Source organism: Diadema antillarum, unplaced genomic scaffold (assembly GCF_040938485.1).
Source record: "Diadema antillarum isolate AM-2024a unplaced genomic scaffold, OU_Dant_1.0 scf00000171, whole genome shotgun sequence".
NCBI lineage: Eukaryota > Metazoa > Echinodermata > Echinoidea > Diadematoida > Diadematidae > Diadema > Diadema antillarum.
The window spans coordinates 277,238-298,762 of NW_027271060.1; the positions used below are offsets into that span (position 1 = coordinate 277,238).

Sequence of the window (21,525 nt, forward strand, 5' to 3'; positions counted from 1 at the left end):
TGTAGATGATGAATATTCATGATGAAGCGGGACGGGTGCCCAGATAGTGCTTACCGGATAAAAGTAGACGGTATTGCGCAAGCAATGAGCGCCCCAAGCGTGCATGCAGAGCTTCCGTGTGAAACAGTCCCACACACTTAAACTGGTGTAATTAACTAGCCATGCATAAATTACCATTCATGTATTTGTACTTAGTATTTGTATCACTATCAGATCTAGTGCAAGCATGCTGAGCGCGAGCAGCAGGTATGTAAATTACTGCGTTTCTGCCTTCTGTTTGTGCGTAATCGAAGGAATTCCAGCTGTAAGTGTAAATGCCTTCACTGAATTTGAAGTTAAATTGACATTTGAAGAAGAATAAACAGATAAAGAAAGAAAGTGTGAGTGTCCCAACAAGGCAAGAGGAATTAAAATTTGTATAACGTCATTGTCATTGACGACGTAATTAAGTAAATAATATAATGTAAATTATAAATAGTGTCGTGTTGCACTGACAAAGTGGCATATTTTCTATACCTAAAAATCATACACGCATGCACTTATGTACCCTAGCTTATTAAACTGTGATTTAAAGTATTCGATGCTAGTCAGCAATCCTCCGGATTCTGAGTGCACGAGTGCCAGGATGGACCACACATAGATTAACCCTGGGGTGCTCCTTCACACAGTTGTACTGTGGGAGCGTTCGCCGGGCTGGTCGCAGTTAGCCATATCTTGATCATTGATGTACATTGCAGTGTATCCTGCCTGCCCCTTTGACAGAAAGATCGGTCTGTATCTTGTCGTCAGGGACAGGGTATATCTTCAGCAGCTTCATGGAATCCCCTCCTGATAGAGCCATAAAAGTTAAAAAAATGATTAAAAAACTAGCTTCTCTGTACAGATGGATATTTCTGTCTATGTACCCCCCCCCCCCCCCCCGCAATCTTTGTGGGAGCTGGGCGCCTTTGAATGTTTCTACAGATAAATGGCGCTAGGCCTATATAAATGCTGTTTCATCATCATCATCATCATCATCATCTCCAGTCCGGGTGCAGTTAAATTACATGTACACATCATGATTATTATACAAGTAAGTTATCCCTGTCAGTGAAAAACAATTGTTCACTCTACTTCCTTCCTTCCAAGTATCAGTGCGTAAATGCACATGCACTTGACACGTGACAAGCTGTACAAGCTTGCCCGTAGACTCATTGCATATCTTTAACTTAGTAGACTAACAATATATAGTGACATCTAATCTACTTTGTGTAGTACTTTGTAGTAATACTACCAAATACTACTACATAGTACAAAGTAGATTATAATAATAATAATAATAATAATAATAATAATAAGGTCTTATTTACCCAGGGTAGATTAGATGTAACTATTGTTAGTCTACTATAAAATCAAAGATACCGGGTACTTCGCTTCTTCCATTGAGTTTTGGGTGGGTATTTTTTTCAAATTTGATGTGATACACTTAGAGCATTTAATGAGAACATGCAAATATCAAGTCTATCATTAATGTAAGATGTACAATTTTATCTCTGATTTAGATTGAAATTATTTGTGCAAAAACTTCCTTGTCTATACTTATTATCTTGTGTTTTGACTATAATGGAACAGATCTAATCATGAGATGAGATTAGGGGATGAGATGCCACTTGTATCGAGTTGAAACCACCACCATGGACACATTGAAGAATGCAGAAAGTACTTGATGTCCTACATTGATGTATATACCGGTAATTATGATTATTTTATGTTAAGGTGTAATTCATTCCCTTTCTCTTTCAGGATACCTGATAAGACAGAGCGGAGAATATCGTAGTTTCTCTTTGTTGTAGCCACTACTCCTGTATCTACAGAAATGGCAGAACGACATGGTTTCCATGAGGCCCACTTCACTTCCCTGCCATGTCAGAGCAACGTCTATGGCCTCACGTCACTGATGTATCCAGGTGGAATCGGGAAAGTTCTTGTGGCTCCCCTCAAGGACAAAGTTGTCTCCCTGGAGTACATGACGGACCAGGAACGAGGCAAGCTCAAGCCCGTCGCCAAGGAGATCCACTTTGCTGGAATCCCAGGTTTGTATTCACTTTTGTTAAAATGAATGGGTTTTCTGTGTCATAGATTAACCCATTTGAAAAGCATGATCAAATTGGTATCATTCCAAAGTTATTATGCATGATGCATTTGAGATGAAAAAAAAAAAATGAATGCACTCATTATAATAATTTAGTACCATAATCATTTAGAAGTTGTACAGGCAATTTTGAAGATGAAAGTCTGAAAATGAAAGGATGGGAGGACAGCATTGATAGCGGAAGGAAGAGTGGTCTGATGAGGGCTAGCCAGAGTATCATCAGAAGTTGAAGAAGGATGGTGATGATGAGGAGGTATAGTGTCTACTGGTAGAAGATGATTATGAAAATGATGTATTGCCCTCCTGAAGTTAATTTCGTAAGACATGAGTAAACTTCACGGGCAAAGTCAGCAACAGAAAATTCCCTCTCTGTTCTCTTTCCTATTAAGTTCATTGAGGTAACAATTTTAGATGTTAATTCATCTGTTTTCAGGTAATTTCTGAAGTTTTTGATATTTTTTCTTTGAGTTTAACTCATCCACATGCCCCTTTGTGTATCAGGGAGGTTGGTGGAGGGCGAATGAGAAAGAAAGATTCTGAATATATTTTAAGTAAAGCATATGAATGTGTCTATCCTCAAACTTCCAACAAATTGCTTTGTAATCCATCTTTAATCTGTTTTCTCATTATGTCCCAAAGCCTAGAAGTTTTTACCCTCCCTATCACCATATGTTCAACTGGTTTGTCTTCTTGCCATCAGAAGTCTATGAAATATGATGAAAACTATGGTTTCTACCAAATGACTGTGATGCATTGCTTATTTTTCAGATGATGCAGAAATTATATCCATTCACTCCTACAAGAGACTGAAGAAAGATGGAGGACACATCATTGGGATCACATTCACAAAGGTGATACAGAGTTAGATACCTGTAACTCTTTCTCATTAACATCCATATAGGGATTTGATTTACAGATGACTCCCGTTGTAACAAAGTCCACAGGACCAGCAGTTTTCTTTCGTTATATCAAAATTTTGTTTTAGCTGAACAGAAAAAGAAGAAGAGTATATAAAGATATATAGAAGATGAACATTTTTGGACCTGACTTTTTATGCTGATGGAACAAAATTTTGTTGTAAATGTTATTATGGGAGTGCACTGAACCATTTTCTTTTCCATGTAGAAAATGATTAGTAAACAACACTTCCAAATATCAATCACTCGTTCATCACTTACAGTCCCAATTGTACAGATTGTTGTCATTTTATTGCTAAAAATTCTGGAAGTAAGCAAAGTTTATTTCAGAATAGCAATATCAGTAGAAATAGTACACTTCCGTTTGCATAGAGCAAAGTCGAACAGTAAGTTGACTCCTTAGGTACAACAAAACTTGTTAATGAGGTGAACTCTTATGAGAACATGCAATGAATATTATTCACTTCTGAATTAATGTATATGGTTTCATATGTATCTTCAGTAATTTCATTGTCCATATTGTACACAACCTCCTTGGAAATGTCAGTCATCAGCTATTTTCAGGTTTGGATGTCAGTCATTGTTCATAGGTTAGTTCACTACTATTTACGTTGTCATTGTATCTACATGCAGGATGCACAGACCGAAAACCCAACCCACAATCTCAATATATATGCCCCATGGGAAAAAGGCTCAGAATATGTCCTGGAGAACATTGCCCGTAAGTGTTGTGTTGAAGTGTCAAGTGTGGATTCATCTAAGGGTCGTCAAAGTTGTTGTATCTGGTGCCTTCTAAATTAAGCAGGCAACAATACATGTGCTGTAAGGTTAGATTTGCCAGATAAATGTATTGGGCACTGCCCTGGCAAAGGTTAGGTACCCATGCCTTGCTCTTATTATGATGATACTAACATTGTTCTACTGTGCTCAAGTATGCAGCAAACTGAAACAGTTGCACAATAGCAGCTGTTATTTTGGTGTGTTTTGATGCATATCTAGTAGTTACCTAGGACTGCTCACAATGATTATGAAATTTTTACTTCAGACACATGGAAATTTTAGTTTTCTTGTTCATCTGTTGGAGAAAGAGGAATTAATGTGCAAGGGCCTGCCACCAACATTTCAAAAGCAATCATTGTGCAACCTAACACAACTGTTTTTCATTTTCCTTGTCTTTACAGAAACTTGGACAAACATTGAGTTGGATTTCACTCCGTTCTTCCTATGCCATACAGAGTAAGTACATATTTTTATGCTCTTTGTGTACTACTTTTGCAGCAAGAAGTAAATTGTGACCATAATTTCTCATCAATCGTCATCACTGCATTATAAAAAGCAAAAACAAAGCATGAAGAGCATGAAACCTCACTGGTAATTCAACATGACAGTGCATGTGATATTTTTGTATGGTGAACGATGATGATAAAAGGGCTATACCAAATAGCAAGTAGTAAACTCTTTTGACTTTTTGGGATGCTGCGTTTACACCATGTCCCTGGCGGCCATGGCAGTCACATTTCAGGCCACCTTAGACAGAACGGGAGGCATGTGAGACAACTGGATAGGACGGGATGGGCAAACATGACAGGCCGTAATTGCCATGGATGCCATATCAGATTTTTAAACAATCAAAAACTTTGCCATGGTAGGCCATAATGAAAGGGGTTGAATGCAACAAAACGTGATGGCACGTAATACATGTAGGTCATAACAATACTTGGAGACGGTCCATAGCAGGACGCGATGGAAAATGTTGCTAATCTAGCCTGACTAGACACCATGAGAACAGTGTCTGATGGCTATATGTTCATCGGGGTGAGGACTGGAATGAAAAAGACTGGAATATGAAGAGGAGAAAACAGGAGAATGCCTCATTATACAAATGGCACACAGGTCTGAGTGCGTCAGTCGGAATTGTGTGCATAAGGTAACTATGGAATGCTTAACCCACGAGGTGAAGCCGAGTGGGTTTAGGCTTAATTCCATAGTTACCGCATGCACACTTTATTCCGCCTGAGGCACGAAAAGACGTGTGCGTCATCTGTGTTATAGAATGGGTAATTTTCTTGCCAAAAATCCATTTTTCTATTGTGTTACCCAATGACAAATTTACTGGATGCCTTTCCTTTTGGCTTGCCATAGACGAGAGTCCAAAAATCATGCATCAGTTTTTACTGGATGCATGGTTTTTCTTCAGAGCCATGCATCCAGTAAAAACTGATGCATGGCTATTCTAGCCAATAGGCGTCTCGTACTGAGTGCGCGAACGCTTGCTTAGTGCGCGAACCTTTGTTACAAGTGCGCGTACTCTTGCTACAAGTGCGTGATAACATGTTTACCACTGTGACTCAGTGTGCGGCCAGTACAAAGTCAACATATAGCTCTCGACCAATGAGATCGCAGGATTCTCGCTACCCATTTTACAACTACCCACGACGCACTATGCTTTGGGCAAAGGGGCTGCCGTGGCCGCCGGGAACATGGTGTAAATGCAGCTATGATGCTGTTCTGTAAACTATTGTTGTACTGAAGAGTTATGTTTGTAATTTTCTCTCCAGAATCATGGAGGACGGAAAAGGGGAAATGGTATTTCTCCTGACTGGCTCTGATAAGCAAGTTCACATGTACAGGGATACAGTGCAAACATGGAATGTAAGTTTTTCTTGCTTCCTTCCATAAAACACTCTACAAACAGCTTCAGTATTGATAGAGAAGTATAACTTGATGTTGAACATTGGAAGTAAGTCCTCTAACTCACAATTGTATGCTTAATCACTGATTGATTTTTCTTCCCTTGAAAATTTCAAACGTGGGCATGTATGGTTTATCAGTATATCAAACAATACTAAGCAATAATCTGGAACATAGACTTCAAGGAAACATGCTTTTTTCAGCAGGATATGTCCAACAGTGAAAATCGATTCACTGGTTGAGGGCAATATTTGAGCATTGTTCAGGATTGAAATCCAGATTAAAACAGATTTGCTATTCATTATATAGCAAGAAAATTCCAAATGGTTAAAGATTTTGAGCCCTTCTGACAACTATGCTTGAACTTTAACATAATAGGCTCACAATGATTTGTAACACACAAATGTTTTGGTAGAGATGTCCAAACAGAAAAAAAAAATACTGTCATCTGCAAATTGTAGAAGGACAAAGTTCACTCTAATTTGCCTGGCACAAGAAACTAGATCACAGCAAAGTTTCCATTTTGACAGTACAGTGTACCCGTTTCTCCCGAAATTACAGGAAGTTGGCAGTCGCTTCTCTGAGCACCCAATCAGTGGCAGTTTTCCAGAGTTTGCTGATTTACCCTGTGTGTAAGTTGAAATGGTGGTCAGCAGAGTGAAAGGCATGCTGATAATGTAGCATTGCTTCATGTGCGACACTTTGAGCACTGTTTGGATTTTATTGTATATTGCATTATCCATGCAGCCATATAAGCATGTGAAAATAGTAGCATATGGTCCCAATTAGGCAAAGCTGGACCATGAATGTGATGTTTTATGGTATTGTGAAGGTCTATGGAGGAAACATTTTAAACCATTAAGAAAAAAAGGTGTATACTCCAATTCAAACAGTGAAAATGAAATCAGTGTCAAGATTTCTGGAGATGATATGGTTTGTCAAGAAATACACATTTGTTTTTGTGGAATACATGTACATGTAATAAGAAATCTACTGTTTGTGTGTTTCTTTGTTGTCCCCATAATGGCTCTAAGTGTACAAAAAAATATAAATGTGTGCTATTCCACTTTCTATCACTGAGCCTTTTTTTTTATATATATTTATCTCTCTCTCAGCAAATATTTCAAGATTCGTGAAGAATGGAAATAATGAAAATGATATGTCTTCAACAAGATATGATCCAATGATAGTGAAGGCTTTAGGTAGAATTCTGAATTTGTTGATTTTTTTTTGTATTTGTTATTATTATTATTTTTTTTTTGCTAATCACTTAGAATTAACAAATTGATAAATATTAATGGCTACTGAATGCTCGGAATATCACCACACACATACAGAGCTCTCTGGCTGGACTGTAGAACCCTGGGTGATAGGAAGCGTGTGAGCGTGGTTGGGTGCCGCAGTGGATACATCCGACTTAGCATAGTGGATACGAAGAGTAATGGTAAGGAGATATTTTATCATGTTTGTTCTGTATTGTTGACCCTGTTTATTATATCTGTGTTAAGACACAGTTTGTCAGTCAGTCATATTTGAATCATGGAATATAAAATCTGTGACATACCTACCTTTGTTCATATTTCAGTGGGACAAAAATTGTTTGATAGGAATGAGAAAAGCTTTGCCAAATTTGATTGCTGAAAGGAGGACATTGCATGTAGTGACATATTTTAGATGCATCTCAGGCTACATCCCAGGAACAAATCATGTGTAACTAGAAAAGCCCTTATGAGCATAGACCTTCACTAAGCAGTTATTTGAGTTATTTTGTGAACAGACAGACTAACAAACCAGTGCCGACAAACCTCCTTGGTGAAGGTGATAAAAGCGCATTACAAGACAGTATTAATAACTGTTTTCAGTTTTGAACATTGATGAATTATGAAGCAAGGCATCTTGCAGGAATTTAGGAACATTGTCTTTTTCATTTGACAATTTTATGTACATGATGCAGTCATTAGGTTCATGTAAGAACAGATCTGTAATTTTATATGTTGTAAATTTGTCAGAATGTGCTAGGACAAAATGTCTGTTATGAATATTTTGTAGCATATTGATGAAATGTGTATTCTTTTGAAAACATGTAACATATAACTCCCCCCCCAAAAAAATAAAAAAAAAAAGAAAATAACATAAAAAAAAGAATATTTCAAATATCACACAGTACTGAGATGATGCAAACATTTGACCAAGACAATATCGGGATATCCCCATTAAAGATATGGTAATAAGGAAATTGTAGTGTTTTCCATCACGCTGCGATACTCTATGATGTGAATAAATACCCAGTAACTGGCATCAAACCAGAAAAGAGAAGAATGCAGTATCCAGTGATAGCATCCATGGTGCACAGCTTTGCAAATATCTGTGAGAATTTGTAGGGGTAAAGGAGAAAGATTAATTTGTATTCTAAAGACGAAAATCAAGAAGAATAAGAAGGATGAGGAGGGCAAGCAAAAGAAGGGTAGGAAGGAGAAGACAAGGAACAAGAAGAAATAGATGAAGGAGAAAAAAAAATGAAAAGAGGAGGAGATGGAGGAGAAGGGAGGAGTAGGAGATAGGAGGACATAGACATGCAGTAACTCACTTCATTCACTTAGGAGGATATCCAACCATGCCTCAGCCATATCTTAACTTTCTGGTGCTTACATGCTCACTCTCACTACATTTTTTTTTTTAGCTACCTATTTGAAATTTCATACACATTGTACAATTGGGTATAGAGGAAAGATTTTGATTACCCGGTAGGTCTCTTTCTCATGGACAGAAGTGCAACATTAGGGCTCAAATCCTGGACAGTGTCTCCATGAAAAGGCGTGTCTATTGCTGTTTCTTTAATTCCAGTGTAATTTCTACAAGCATAATTCTGTGCATTTGGTAATTCTTGCATTCAGGGTGCTTGTCATTTTTTGTGTTTTGTTTTTGTTTATAAATGAGGTCACAGACATTTTTATATGATGTTGTTTTCGCGATTTAATGCCGGGGCTATCATAAGTGCACTAATGCCTTGTCCATATGTGATCAAGATCACGTGGTTATATTGTCGCGTGTTGTTAAAGGGACTGTACAGTACTGGTGAGGTGGGTATTCATGTTTTGAACATTCCTAAGTGAGATAATGAGAAACCTCTTATGAAATATGAAAGAGCACGTAATTTTAAGAAGGATTCAGCATTTATTTGATGAAAATTAGTTTTCAAATGGCTGAGATATCCCAAAAAGTGATAATAATAAAAGGCGACAGGCCACGCCTTTCATTAGGATCTCTTTGTTTCACCTTGTTTTTTGATATCTCAGCCATTTCAAAACCGATTTTCATCAAATAAACTTTTGATACCCCTTAGAATTGCATGCCCTTTGACATCTCATAGAGTGGTTTCTGAATATCTCGCAAAATGTTAAAAGCTAAATCCTCACCTCAACCAGAACTGTACACACCCTTTAAATTTGCAGCTCCACAGTGATTCATAAAATTCATGACAATTAAATCCTCGCGAAAATATCAGCTTTTACAGTTTTTAACTATTTTTTTATTCCTATGTGATTTGCCTGCCCAAAACAGAAATTGTGAAACAGTGGCATACTCACCACGACAGTGCCATAACGTGCTGCCGCCTCTTCACCAGGACGACCCATGTGGAGTCAGCATCATCCTGGCTCCAAAGAAGGCAGGAGAGGATACTGGATGACGAGAGGGGATCACCCTCCCAGGAGGAAGGAAACCATGACTACAGTTTGCTAGTGACAAGTGCGCTGGAGGTGGCTGCTGTGTATGGGTAAATAATTGAAGCCCTCCCTCGATTGTCCACAGATGGCCAATGTGGCAATCATTTCCGCTAAATCTCATGCTTTACCACCTGTCATCTCGATAGAGAGAAATAATGGAATTACTATTTTTTTAGCAAGGCAAAGAATGCAGTTCTTGATAAATGCATGATTTTCCATCTTCCATGAAAGATCTACGGGAGTTTCCCTGTCCTGAATTTTTGTTGTAATTCATTGGTCGATGGATTTGATTTATTAGCCCATATGAAATGTGTGATCGTAATCAATTTATGCATAGAGTGATATTTGCCAATATTTCCAAGAGGTTATGATGACCTTCATATGCTTTAATACATTGACAAGTTTTGCATGAAACCTTCTCAGACATCTGCATTAACAACCGTTTGCATGGAAGTTAGTCCACTAAGGGCTGTTAGTGAACACTAGTAATTGCGCTAGGCCACTATAAGTGTCACCATTTATTGCTGATAGAAGTAGTATGTGGTGCAGAGATGTGAAGCTGATAAAACCAAGGAGGTTCAAGAGAATGGAGTCACAACTGTCGTATGTCCTTTGAAGTCACATTCGATGCCGCCACTCGAAAGTATTTGAAGCATGTGGCAAACTGGATCTGCCGCGCAGATAGGAAGACAATTGACTCATGTCTCATTGCATAATCATCAGCCACTTTCTAACGAAAATATGTCTTTGTGATGGTAATTACTTTTCGCCATCCCTACTTATAAAAGATAGGTGGTATATAATGGTAAAGACATGGGGATGCATGAATAGAAATTGCGCAAAAAATGATGAAATGAAAATGAAAATCGCTCGACTGGCCGTGCCCGGCCACTAATCTGATATATCTATAAATATAGAATTATACTCGAAGATTATTCCATATCCGTTTTATTTGGAGGAATTAAGTGGAAAAGTGATAAAACCGGTTTTCCGGGAGGGTACAGTTTTAAACACTTTCACATGATACAGCTCTGATTTACACTTTTGCACATATTTCTTGAAGGGATTGACCTTTGTTTAATGAGCTTTATCATTAAGTGAGATTTCGTTTCATTTAAAAGATAAACAAGCAAAATATAGCCAACATTAAGTTAACGTTCAAAATGAATCTTCAGATTGCTCAGCAAGATGACGGCATCAAATCCCGTCACCAAAGGCACAGATGCACCTGTGGAATTCTTTTATACATCAATAGAAAAGTGACAACTGTTTGAATAATTACAGCCAGTTGGAACTCCATCTATTAAACCTCCTTGATAAAACAGATTTTCATCAAAATGTCTACACTTATCAAATATATAGCTGATAGACATCCAAGTGTGTACTTACACTGTTGACATTTTACAACCATTGATAAAATCCAACCCTGTGTTATGGCAGTGTTGAGCATCAGGAAAAATTTTGATCTTTTTTTGTTTTTAGGAATGAACACTGAGGGTAAACAGTCTCTCATATGAACATTTTCCAGTTTCCAGATTCCTGTACAAAGTTACAGAAAGAAAGGCCAACAATGTTGCTACCCCTGTGCAGTGAAACGACAGACTGCATTATTGAAATCTTATCACATCTTTCAGCAGCCTTTTGAATTTACAGGTTTATCTCAATTACATTTTTTTTTTCTCTATCTTATATTATTTCATCCATTCAATTCTATGTACTGACAATAAATGTAAAAGGAATGACTGCTTTATGAGTTCAGTTTAGCTTATTTGGATCCATGTAATGCTGTGTAAATGCATGCCTTTTAAATGTCTCTTTTGAATGTCATATTTTTGCAGTCATAAATCTTATGTATAATTTGGAAAATGTCAAAATTGGGTATCACAATACTCTTGTGTTGAAACAAACAAAATGATAAGCAACAGAAAGAAGAGGCAATAATGTCAAATATGGAAGTCACAGAACCCATATAAGTATTTTATTTCAAAATAGATGAGTGATTTTTTGTGTGTGTGTGTGTGTGTGGAATTTCTGGAACTATTTATGGCTCACATTTCCTGCAAACAAGCCTGAAGTCTTATTTTGTGAATTACATAGTGCTCCAAGGTCATCTGCCCATGATAGCTATCTGCACATAAGATGTAAACATAAAACTCACTTTCTGATGTATGTTGCCTAAAGATTTAATATGATGATTTACATCATGATATAAGACTTTGTGCTAATCAGTATTCATTTCCTATTATTGGGCCATAGACTAAATTTGCATGAAATGATGGTGAAAAGTTGCAAACTTTCCGAGCAAAAATTCTGGGGAAAAAAGGAGCAGTGCAATTCAATAAGTGTTGTAGTTTCAGGACACAAAAGCCATGTAGATTACATGTGTACAATGTAACTTTGAACCTGGAAAGTTAAATGCATGAACATTCTAGGACCCCGTTTACAGTGCGAGGCTCGGCCGTGGCTCAGCCGCGGCCGTTCCCAGCCCCGCTTCAGTGTAAACGCGCAAAAGGCCAAATGCGAGGCCAAAATTGGCCTCGCATTTGGCCTCGCTCTGGAGGTGGTCTCGGCCGCGGCCGAGCCGCGGCCGAGCCCGGCCTTTTCTTGGTGTAAACGCAAACTGGGCCAAATGCGCGGCCAATTGCGCGGCCAATTTTAGTCTGGCTTCCAAACCCTTTGCCTGTATCTTTCGCTATTCAGGATATTAACCCCCTCAACGTCGAAAACTAGTATAGTTTAAGGTGGTTTTGTCCTGCAAAGGATTCTTTCCTTCGGCAAAGGCCTTTGCCCGAACGGCGACTTCGTCGCCACGGAATTCATTTGGCAAAGGGTCTGAAAACCAGACAATACCAAATTGCATTTGTTTACAAGCAGAGCGCCACTACGACAAAATATTGAAAGGTTTGAATCAAAAGCGCGGCCGAGCCCAGCAGTGTAAACAGACAAAATTGCGAGGCTCGGCCGCGCAATTGATCTGAGCCGCGGCCGAGCCCGGCCTCGCACTGTAAACGGGGTCTTAATTGAATGAATGATGATGTGTCATAAAGTCATTCATGGTTGCTTTGAATCTCTTGTGAATGCAAGTGGCCTTGGAATTGCATACTGCAATGGGTTCCTGACTGCAATGTTTGAAAGAGGCAGACATGCACTCTTCGTTGTTAACCCTTTCCATGCCAGGGACTTTGGGCAATGTGTGCAAAGCTGTGGGGTTTTCTGTGCCAATTGGCACTCAAAGCACACAGAAGGGTAATCTGGTACATGTATTTGACTAATCATGTGACTTTCCCCTTTGTCATGTGTTATGTCCACCAGAAATGTACTGCAAGATGGGTTCCAGCACCAGAGCATCTTGCCACAGAGCGACGTGTTTGACTGTGCATTGTGCACCTCTGTGGCTGATTTGGACTGGGATGGCTACAACGAACTCCTTGTCGGAACATATGGGCAGGTAAGGGAGAGAATTTTTGCAGACTAAGTTTTAATTTGTAGGGTTTTTTTTTTCTTGTAACCAGCACTTACTTTGTGTTACTTCATGCCACAGCAGGATTCTAAGCTTACTGCATTATCACAATTGTTGTAAACTGGCAGTTCAAGAAAATCACATTTTTTATGCCTCCACTCAGAATTGTTAATATCATCATTGATACAGAGTGTATGACACCAGCCTGCACAATAGGTACAACAAACAGCAGAGGTATATTGTATCTATACTACATCAGAGCAAACTAAACAATGGTTGTCAGATTTTATCATTGAGAGAGATGAAGCTTGTAATTCTTTTGGAATCATATGCATAAAGAGTCTAGTAAATTCAACTGCTCAATGTCTGCTAGTGATGTAATGTGTACCTTTTTGTCTGCTTGTCCATGTTCGTGTACTAGGGCCGTGATTTTGCTATCAGATGTCCAACACTTTTTCATGAAGGATTTCTTTGATGCTTCACGAAATAAGGTTTCAACAAATCACTGTGATGTCCTCGAGTACAACCACACATGATCCCTTGAGATTTCGCTTCAATCAGTACACTTGGTCTCTGACATTGTAACACAAAAATTTTATGATGATGAGTCGTGGGCTCTTCTGTGCAGGTCCTGGTTTCGGTGACACTTGATTTATCAATGTCGCTGATTGCCAGTGGGACATTGAGTTTGCTGTCGACGAGTTTGATGATTATCATGTCTGTGTCTTCTTTGGGTTGTTTTGGTACTCCACACAGTCTCAAGCAATTTTCTCCTCTTGCTCTTGCTCTTCAATGAGACGTTGTGAAGAAGCCAGTTCTCCCCTGAAGGCCGGCGATCTGCTTCTTAAGGGCTAATTGCTGTTTCTGCAATTTCTCGAAGTCCAAGGAAATGGCCGCATTGATGCTCTGCATTATGGCTTCTTTAATTGCAACAGCAATGGCTTCCACTTGTCTTTTCATCATGGCTTCATTGTCAATGTATCCATTATGGATTGGCGTTCGATGGTTTCTTTTCGGCATTTTGGTTGATGCAGACTTGGTGACTGTTGACTCAACAGCCGAATGTTGTGCTTCTCTATTCTACGCTTTCCTCAGGGTTTGTCGGCTGGTTGTATTGGAAAGCTTTGTTGGTCCAGTGTCCACTCTGCTTTCTAGTCACCACCATTTCATGAAATATCACTTATTGCATGGTGATTGAGTGGGATATAGGTCAATATAAATCAGAGTATGTCACTTACACTGTCACAGAGAGTAGAGTCCCGTGACCTGGACAGGGCTTAAAAAGTGTTTGTGGAGATCAGATTTGCCATTAGACACCCGTCACGCACACCTAATACTATGCTACTCTCTCTGATCCTTTCCATTATTTCTACTACTGATATTACTTCTGCTTTTACTGCTTCATGTGCTCTGATATGGTGTTTATTGCTATTTTGTCTCATGTCAGGTGCTACTAGTGTACAAGTACATTCCAAACCAAGAAGCAGGTAGCCAAGTCATCCAATCAGATTCTTGTGAGAAGGAACGAGACAGTAAAGATGACCTGCCTGAGGAGGCTGCATCTTCAACATCTGGAAGAGAGGGAGGAAGTGTAAAGGAAGAAGAAGAAGGAGGTGGTGGTGGTGGAGGAGGGGGTGGAGGAGGAGGAGGAGGAGGAAGTGGAAAGGGAGGAGAAGGAGAAGGACATTATGAGCTGCTGTGGTCCAGAAGCTTTGCTCACCCACTCTTGGCTTTGAATCACTTTGACCTGACTGGTGATGGGCTGCAGGAGATTGTTGTGCTCTCGACGCGGGGGCTACATATACTACAGGTGAGGCACTCGCAGCAGAGTGTGCTGATGATGGGGAATTTGGGGTACCGCCAATATGTAAAGCACTGTAGTTGTAGAGCCCTGTCACAGATGCTTTGTGGGATAGCTTGATAGCATTAATGCTTCCAGTTGTCGAGCTCATGTCTTCATCCACATACGATGTAATGCAATCAGTGAGTGCGTTTCATTCATTACTACAAGTACTTTTTTCCTCGGTTGGAATTTGGCATGAAATGAGTTTACAGGTTTCCATTTTGACTTATTTGCCACCATTAGAGTCATGGGTCATCAATGCAGTGGTAAAATGTTCTAGTCACACAATGAGAAACAAAGAAATTTTACAAAATACAATGTACCTCTGGATGAAAAAGGTGATCTGAGTTGGTTGGTTGGCAAGCTCTACCGTGTGCATTGCTTCTTGTGAGTCATCCTGGTCACGTATACAAACTCTGGGCATTAGTCAGCGAGGTAGATGTAGCCAAGACCAGATCCACCTTTGCTACTGAGCTATCCCAGCCTGAATTCAGTCAGATTCAATCCTAACTCCAAACTTCTGAAAAGGATGCATATTTCATGTCATCAAGTCAAAAATTGTGTCAGTCTGCAATACTTCAAAGTTGAAGAGATCACACACCCCAAATTTGCAGGAGCTGTAATTTTACTTTATTTACTTTATTTACTTTTCTTCTCCTACCTATTTTTTCTCTCACTTTATCTTTCTCTTTTCCTCACAGCATAATCTGGAGAAGGCAGCACAAGTGTGTCTTGAAGGACTGAGACAGCTATTACCAGAAGAACCAACCTGACCAGAGAGGAGAGAGCTCTGCCTCTTTAGAGGATCGTAGCTAACGCTTTGCTCTTCAAGTACTGCAAGTTTTACCTGGGCATAAGACTCCAGTTTGCCAATGTGATGGATTAATGCCAACTGTAGCTTTCGTCTGTCTGTGGATTTGAAAAAATAACAAATAAAAGAAGAAGAAGAAAGAAGTAAACCCCAGTGACAGCAGCAAAGACATGCTAGATAACATTTCTTAACACATTATGTGCCCAAGCAGTTTCAGCCGTGCCTTGCCATGCTATTAAAAGTAACATTCTGTACACTTCCCCTCAAGATATGGCCATGATCTAAGCAAGACAGGCCAGTCATGTCAGGGACAGATTGAGAAATTCCGTAAAGGGGAGGCGCCTTTACGAAATTAAAGGGGGATGCACGCGCTCCCCATTTTTCTTTTTGTTTCTTTTGTTTTAACAAAAATAAAAAAAGTGGGGGCGCGAACCCAGTGCACCCCCTCTGGATCCACCACTGCATGTGGTATGGAGGCAAGATCAGCTAGTCATATGGTATGCAGGTTCCACACAGAAAGCCACAGTGACAACACAGCTTGATAGGACACTGAATCCATATTCATTACACCTGCAGTTTCCAGATATTTGTGCCAATATGCGAAGACGCTCCCCTGGTGAATGAAGCATACACAAAAATATGATTGTATACAGTAAGACCAGGAATTTTTGCGTACGTTTTGATTTCTTGAATTTTGCGAGAGCCAAGATTCGTGAATTTAAAAATCACACGAAATTTCTTGCCTACCCTATGTGAAGTAAATGCCAGTGGCAATTCACAAAAATTTAATGCCCTGAAAAAAGGCCATCAGCTCCAGTTCACGAAAATGTCATGCAGCGAATATTTCTGGTTTTACAGTATTTGATGGTCAAGTGAAGAGAAGAATGCTATCATTATTGAGTCACTGTATCTCTTGGCATGAATTCTGAGCAGTTATTCTTCCATCTCACTATGAATAAAGGCTGTGTGGAGATAAAATGCTCTGTTGATAATAGATGGTGGTGATGTTTTGTCACAACGCTTATAATACAGTGGACTCCTGCTATAACGAAGTCCTAGGGACCGGCAGTTTTCTTTTGTTATATCGAAATTTTGCTATTACTGAACTAGTAAACAATAAAAACATAGAGTGGATAATGTTGAGGCCTGAATTTTTACTTCGTTGTAACCAGAATTTTGTTGTAACCATGTTCGTTATAATGGAAGTGCACTGTATGTTCCTCTTGTGTTATTAAAATGATATCGAAGTGAATGATATATTCAATGCCCGGTATGATTGTGTCCCTTAACCATTTGTTAATTGAGAGAGGAAAAAAACACACAAACAAAAGCTAATGTCTGACAGGTAAGAAGATCCATATTTGCGTATGTACGCTGTACATGTACCTATCAGATCTCGGAACATCACTGCACATTTTTGAACTTTGATATTCATGTAACAGAGGACGGCTGACCTGTGCAATTGTATCTGATAGTATGATAGGCAAACAGGTGTGAAGGTCAGCAGTGTGAAGGCCTATCAGTAGACTGTAAAAAAATATGGAACATACCCCCCCCCCCCCCCCCCCCCCCCCCCCCACCATCCACCTGTCAGCCAGTTTTTGAGGTACAGATGCAACATCTCCTGTGACAGATACAGATTTCCCATCTGAAGTGCAGGTTGTGCCTTGCAAAGGGGGAACTCATAACTGAATGAATTATTCCAGATTATCACCTGTGGTCTTCAGTCGAATCAGATTTCTCCATACTTACAGAGCAATCAGACATGTCATCTGTCTTGGGGGGGGGGGGGGGACAACAACATAGAATAAAGGTAAGAAAAGCTCTTGTTCCAAGGCGCTTTCTGAGACTGAAGCCTTCCAGGATAGAAATAATAACCGATTGCTAAAGTGAGGTGCCAGACATATAGCTTTATAAAGTCTTCAAGAATCGGCACAAATAGTCAGCAGTTGTGAGATCAGTGGGTGTTGTGTTCACCCGCAGTAAAAATGAGCTACAGATTTAAATATTGGATTTTTGTATATAATGACTGAGGGAGTGCATAGTGTGTATTTCATGTAAACACATGTTGCACATTGTGCAGATTGTAGCAATTGTCTCATCTTAAAACCAGGGCTGTATTAAAAGGGAATCTCCCTTTGGTAGAACATGCATGCCCATAGAGAATGGGAGAAAAAAAGAGAGAATGTTGGGGTGTGTGTGTGTGTGTGTGTGTGTGTGTGTGTGTGATTGGTACACAGGTAAGCAGATTGCAGGTGGAATCTACGAACAGGTGGATGATGTACACACGATGATAATACACAACACTGTTATGTACACACCTGGGAGTACTGGGTGCTGACACACAGGTACATTTACAGGTGAATATACCTGGCACACTTATTTACTGATTTACACAAAGGAGGATATACACTTGGTTTACTACACACACACTTTCACTAGCACATGCACAGTTTAGATGAATAAGGTCAAAAGATGACACACACGAGGATATATGCATGGGTGACAACATGCACACGCGAATGCACGCGCGCACACAGTACAGACACAGATAATGACTCATGCACAGCTGAATATACTTTTGGCAAAGAAGAAAGTAAACATGTTTTTAAGTTCATATTTTTCATAAAAGATTTTTATGAAAATCAATATATTATATACCACATTAAAGGTAATTTAATTGGCTATCAACCTAGTAGGTCAACACAAAGGGAAACTTTACGCATGAATAAATACATTACTTTTTCTCCTCCAATGCACAAAAGTAAAAATTGCAAAAATTGGCATGTTGTCTTTCATTTGCAAATGCCCTTCAAGATAACTGGTGACAAAAGACCAGTTTAACACAAGGAGAGACATGCATAAAATAGCAAAAATATTGTTATTTTTATTCTTTTTACAAAAAACCAAGTGGGAAACTAAAGGGGGAAATGAGAATTTTCTGTCAACTCAAACTTAATGATACATATAATAATACATATATTCTATGAGAAATATACACGAAAAAGTTTTTACTTTTTTTTTGCAGAGTGTATAAACATGAGATTTACACTTGTGCACACACACACAGTATCAATCTTGCGTCCACCGTGTGCGGTATGCTGACCATCTGTGCTGCAATATGCATGTAAACAACCAAACTGGAGTGACATTTATTGTAGCGTCTATTTGAAAAAGTTTTGTAAACTTTAAGTTTACAAGATTTGTTTGAGGATATAAGCAAATTATATCATGACCTATTTGAGGCCTCTAGTGACATTATAGATTCATTGGTGACAGGGTGAGCACTATTTTCTTCTGATCTGTGCCCTCAGAAATACATGTAGCGCTATTTCTATCACCTCTGAATCAAATTTAACAAGAGGCTGTCAGTGCATGGTAAATTTGTTTACCATGAATGGAATTTTGATGATATAACATATATGATATGTAAAAATACATTCATAAATGCGTACTTTACTTTTTTCCTGCAAAAAGAAGCCCATTTTGTTTATGAAATTCCATGTGATGATTCACAATGTAGATGTTTGTTCAAGAGAGCCTCAATTCATGTATATTCATGTCAACTTTGCTGGCAGAGAGTAAAGTCATGAAAAAAAGGGGCCAATTTTCATGAAACTTGGACCATATGTCCTACTTAAAAATTTTATGGAATTTAGGTTTCACTTATTTCCAAGAAATGACGGTATTGGTTTTTATAACATGTTCTTCATGTTGCTATTGCTTCATAACTCTTTCACTAGGTATCCCTTGAAAGTTGTTTATGGGTGTATAAACATGACTTTTGCTTTCTGTTGATGACTTTTTAGCAACTTGAATTTTTAAAAAGAAGCCATTGCTTCAGCATTGCAAATACAGATTTAATGTAAAGGATAACAGAAAGTAGATATTGATGCTTAAAAGGAGAACTTTATACCCCTATGAATAATTCACATTCTTTTGGAGATGAGAAATTAAATCCTAGTGAACTTAGAGAAATTTTTGACTTATTTGATTACTGTAAAAGTGGATATTTTCGCATGACTAATTTTTCGTGCTCAGCCATGTAAGAAGAGTTTCGTGTGTTTTTAATTCCGCAGAATCAAGACATCAACTATTGTAACATATGGCAAGCAAAAATATCGGCATGCTTTTATTTTTGCGCTCGTTTCTGGTTGCGCGAAATACACAAAAATTTCAACACCGCGAAAATTTCAACATTTACAATAGCTGATATATGTCATGTAGGCACCCAAAAAGTCACAATGGTTTCATGACTGTAATGTTCCCTGTTTGGTTCTTTTTATTGGGTGCAAAATATAAACATTCTTTTTTTGTTTTCAGAGACATATTTGTTTTTGGAATATGTGAAAGGTGTATCAAAAATATGCCATTTGCATATACATGCACATAGGGGCGGAATCAGGAATTTTGTAAAGGGTGGGGGTAGGGGGCACTAAAGATACATGTATTTCTGGTTCTACTTTGGAGTTTCGTCAGCTGAAAAAAAAAATAGATTTAAAAAAATATATATAAAAAGTATATAAAATAAGCTCCCGTAATTTTTTTTTTCTTGTTTCTGTTGTCTCTTCCGGGTTCCATTGGCTGACAAGCAAAGAAAAAAAAAAAAAAAAACAGGCTCCAAGGCAATATTTTCTGGTGCCACTACAATCCAAAAATTAAAGGGGGCTTATGCGCCCCTTTCATTTTTGTCTCTTTTTATTTCTTTTATTTTCTGAAAAATTAAACTGCGGAGCGCGCCGGATCCATCACTGTGCTCCAATGGGAAGAAAAGTTGATGCTGCCAAACAAGGTCAAGAATATGTATTTTAGTCTTCATGTGCAGATGACTAATGAGAATTCCTGACAGGTGTTTCATTGTCATGTGACCATGGCAGATATCTAAAGGTTGCTCCTGAACTTCATGTGAGATGGTATACTGTCATATTTAAACTTTTTAATGATTTTTCTCATTAAAACTAAGCATTTTTTCGTTAACTTACTTGATGTCATCGATTCCAAGATTAACTCCTCGTATAATACATCAGTCATGACGAGTCGCAAAGAAAGATTGAGGTTTAGCACATTGATATAACTTGGCAATGCTGCAAAATACTAGTTTAGACAAAGACAAGATATCCGGTATTGGTTCTTTGAGGTATAGTGTACTGTAATAGCTGTTATTTTTGTGAATGAGGAAGGCACAGACATTTTCACAAGATTTGTGCAATTTGACACCAAGGTTATAGCAAATGCACTAATACTCTGTTTTCGCTTGTTGAATATGCGGCCAAACAGTAATTCTCACAAATTCACAAAAATAACAGCTTTTACATTAGGGCCTGTGCATTGTGGAAAACATCAATATATAGACTAGAATTGCTGATATTGTTTTCTGTGTTGTTTTCTGATTCCAACAACACTCAACAGTTTAGTTTGTTGGTCACAGCACCCCCCCCCCCCCCCCCCCACCTCGCCTCTCCACCCCCTCATTTTGCTTTCAGTTACCAAACCCTCACCCATGTTACCTAGCCTCAGATACTCTCCACCCCTCCCACGCTAATCGGCTGCAAGTACTACGAGTAGTTGTCACTGCTCCTTCACAAAAATCACATAATGTGCGCGTGCATGCTTGGAGGTCGTAATGAATATTCATATCACGCGTGCCGGTTGACTCCGACAACGAGAAACTGCATTACATTCATGCCATAAGGATGATGTGCGTAGTAGCAGTGGTGCATAATGAACAGAGATTGCTTGTGTTCATTTATGTGTGTATGTGTGTGTGTGTGTGTGTGTGTGTGTGTGTGTGTGTTGTGTGTGTGGGTAGTCATCAAGTATGTAGTTATGAACTACGTGTATGCTAACTGCGTGGTGTGTGTATGTACAGCTAGCCATATGCAGCTTGCCAAGTGATCCATGCCTAGTAGTGCAGTGAGTGTGTGTGTGTATACCGCGCGTGCCCGTG

General features: G+C 38.9%; 1 protein-coding gene across 1 annotated transcript; it reads left to right on the forward strand.

Moving 5' to 3' along the window:
• Positions 1-240: 240 nt before the first annotated feature.
• Positions 241-14,519, forward strand: LOC139722768 (KICSTOR complex protein kaptin-like). The gene is made up of 11 exons (XM_071634053.1): positions 241-304; positions 1,833-2,072; positions 2,900-2,982; positions 3,682-3,769; positions 4,230-4,284; positions 5,607-5,700; positions 6,301-6,371; positions 7,077-7,183; positions 9,301-9,514; positions 12,777-12,912; positions 14,382-14,519. Exons 2-11 carry the CDS (start codon positions 1,856-1,858, stop codon positions 14,517-14,519), a joined length of 1,203 nt encoding a protein of 400 aa, XP_071490154.1. The 5' UTR covers positions 241-304; positions 1,833-1,855.
• Positions 14,520-21,525: the final 7,006 nt, after the last annotated feature.

What these genes read in the sequence shown, in the direction of transcription:
- LOC139722768 (XM_071634053.1), top strand. Translation starts at nt 1,856, where the DNA reads ATGGCAGAACGACATGGTTTCCATGAGGCCCACTTCACTTCCCTGCCA. An exon ending in CCACTTTGCTGGAATCCCAG is followed by an intron (nt 2,073 to 2,899) that starts GTTTGTATTCAC and finishes CTTATTTTTCAG; the next exon opens with ATGATGCAGAAATTATATCC. An exon ending in AGTGGATACGAAGAGTAATG is followed by an intron (nt 7,184 to 9,300) that starts GTAAGGAGATAT and finishes TGCCCAAAACAG; the next exon opens with AAATTGTGAAACAGTGGCAT.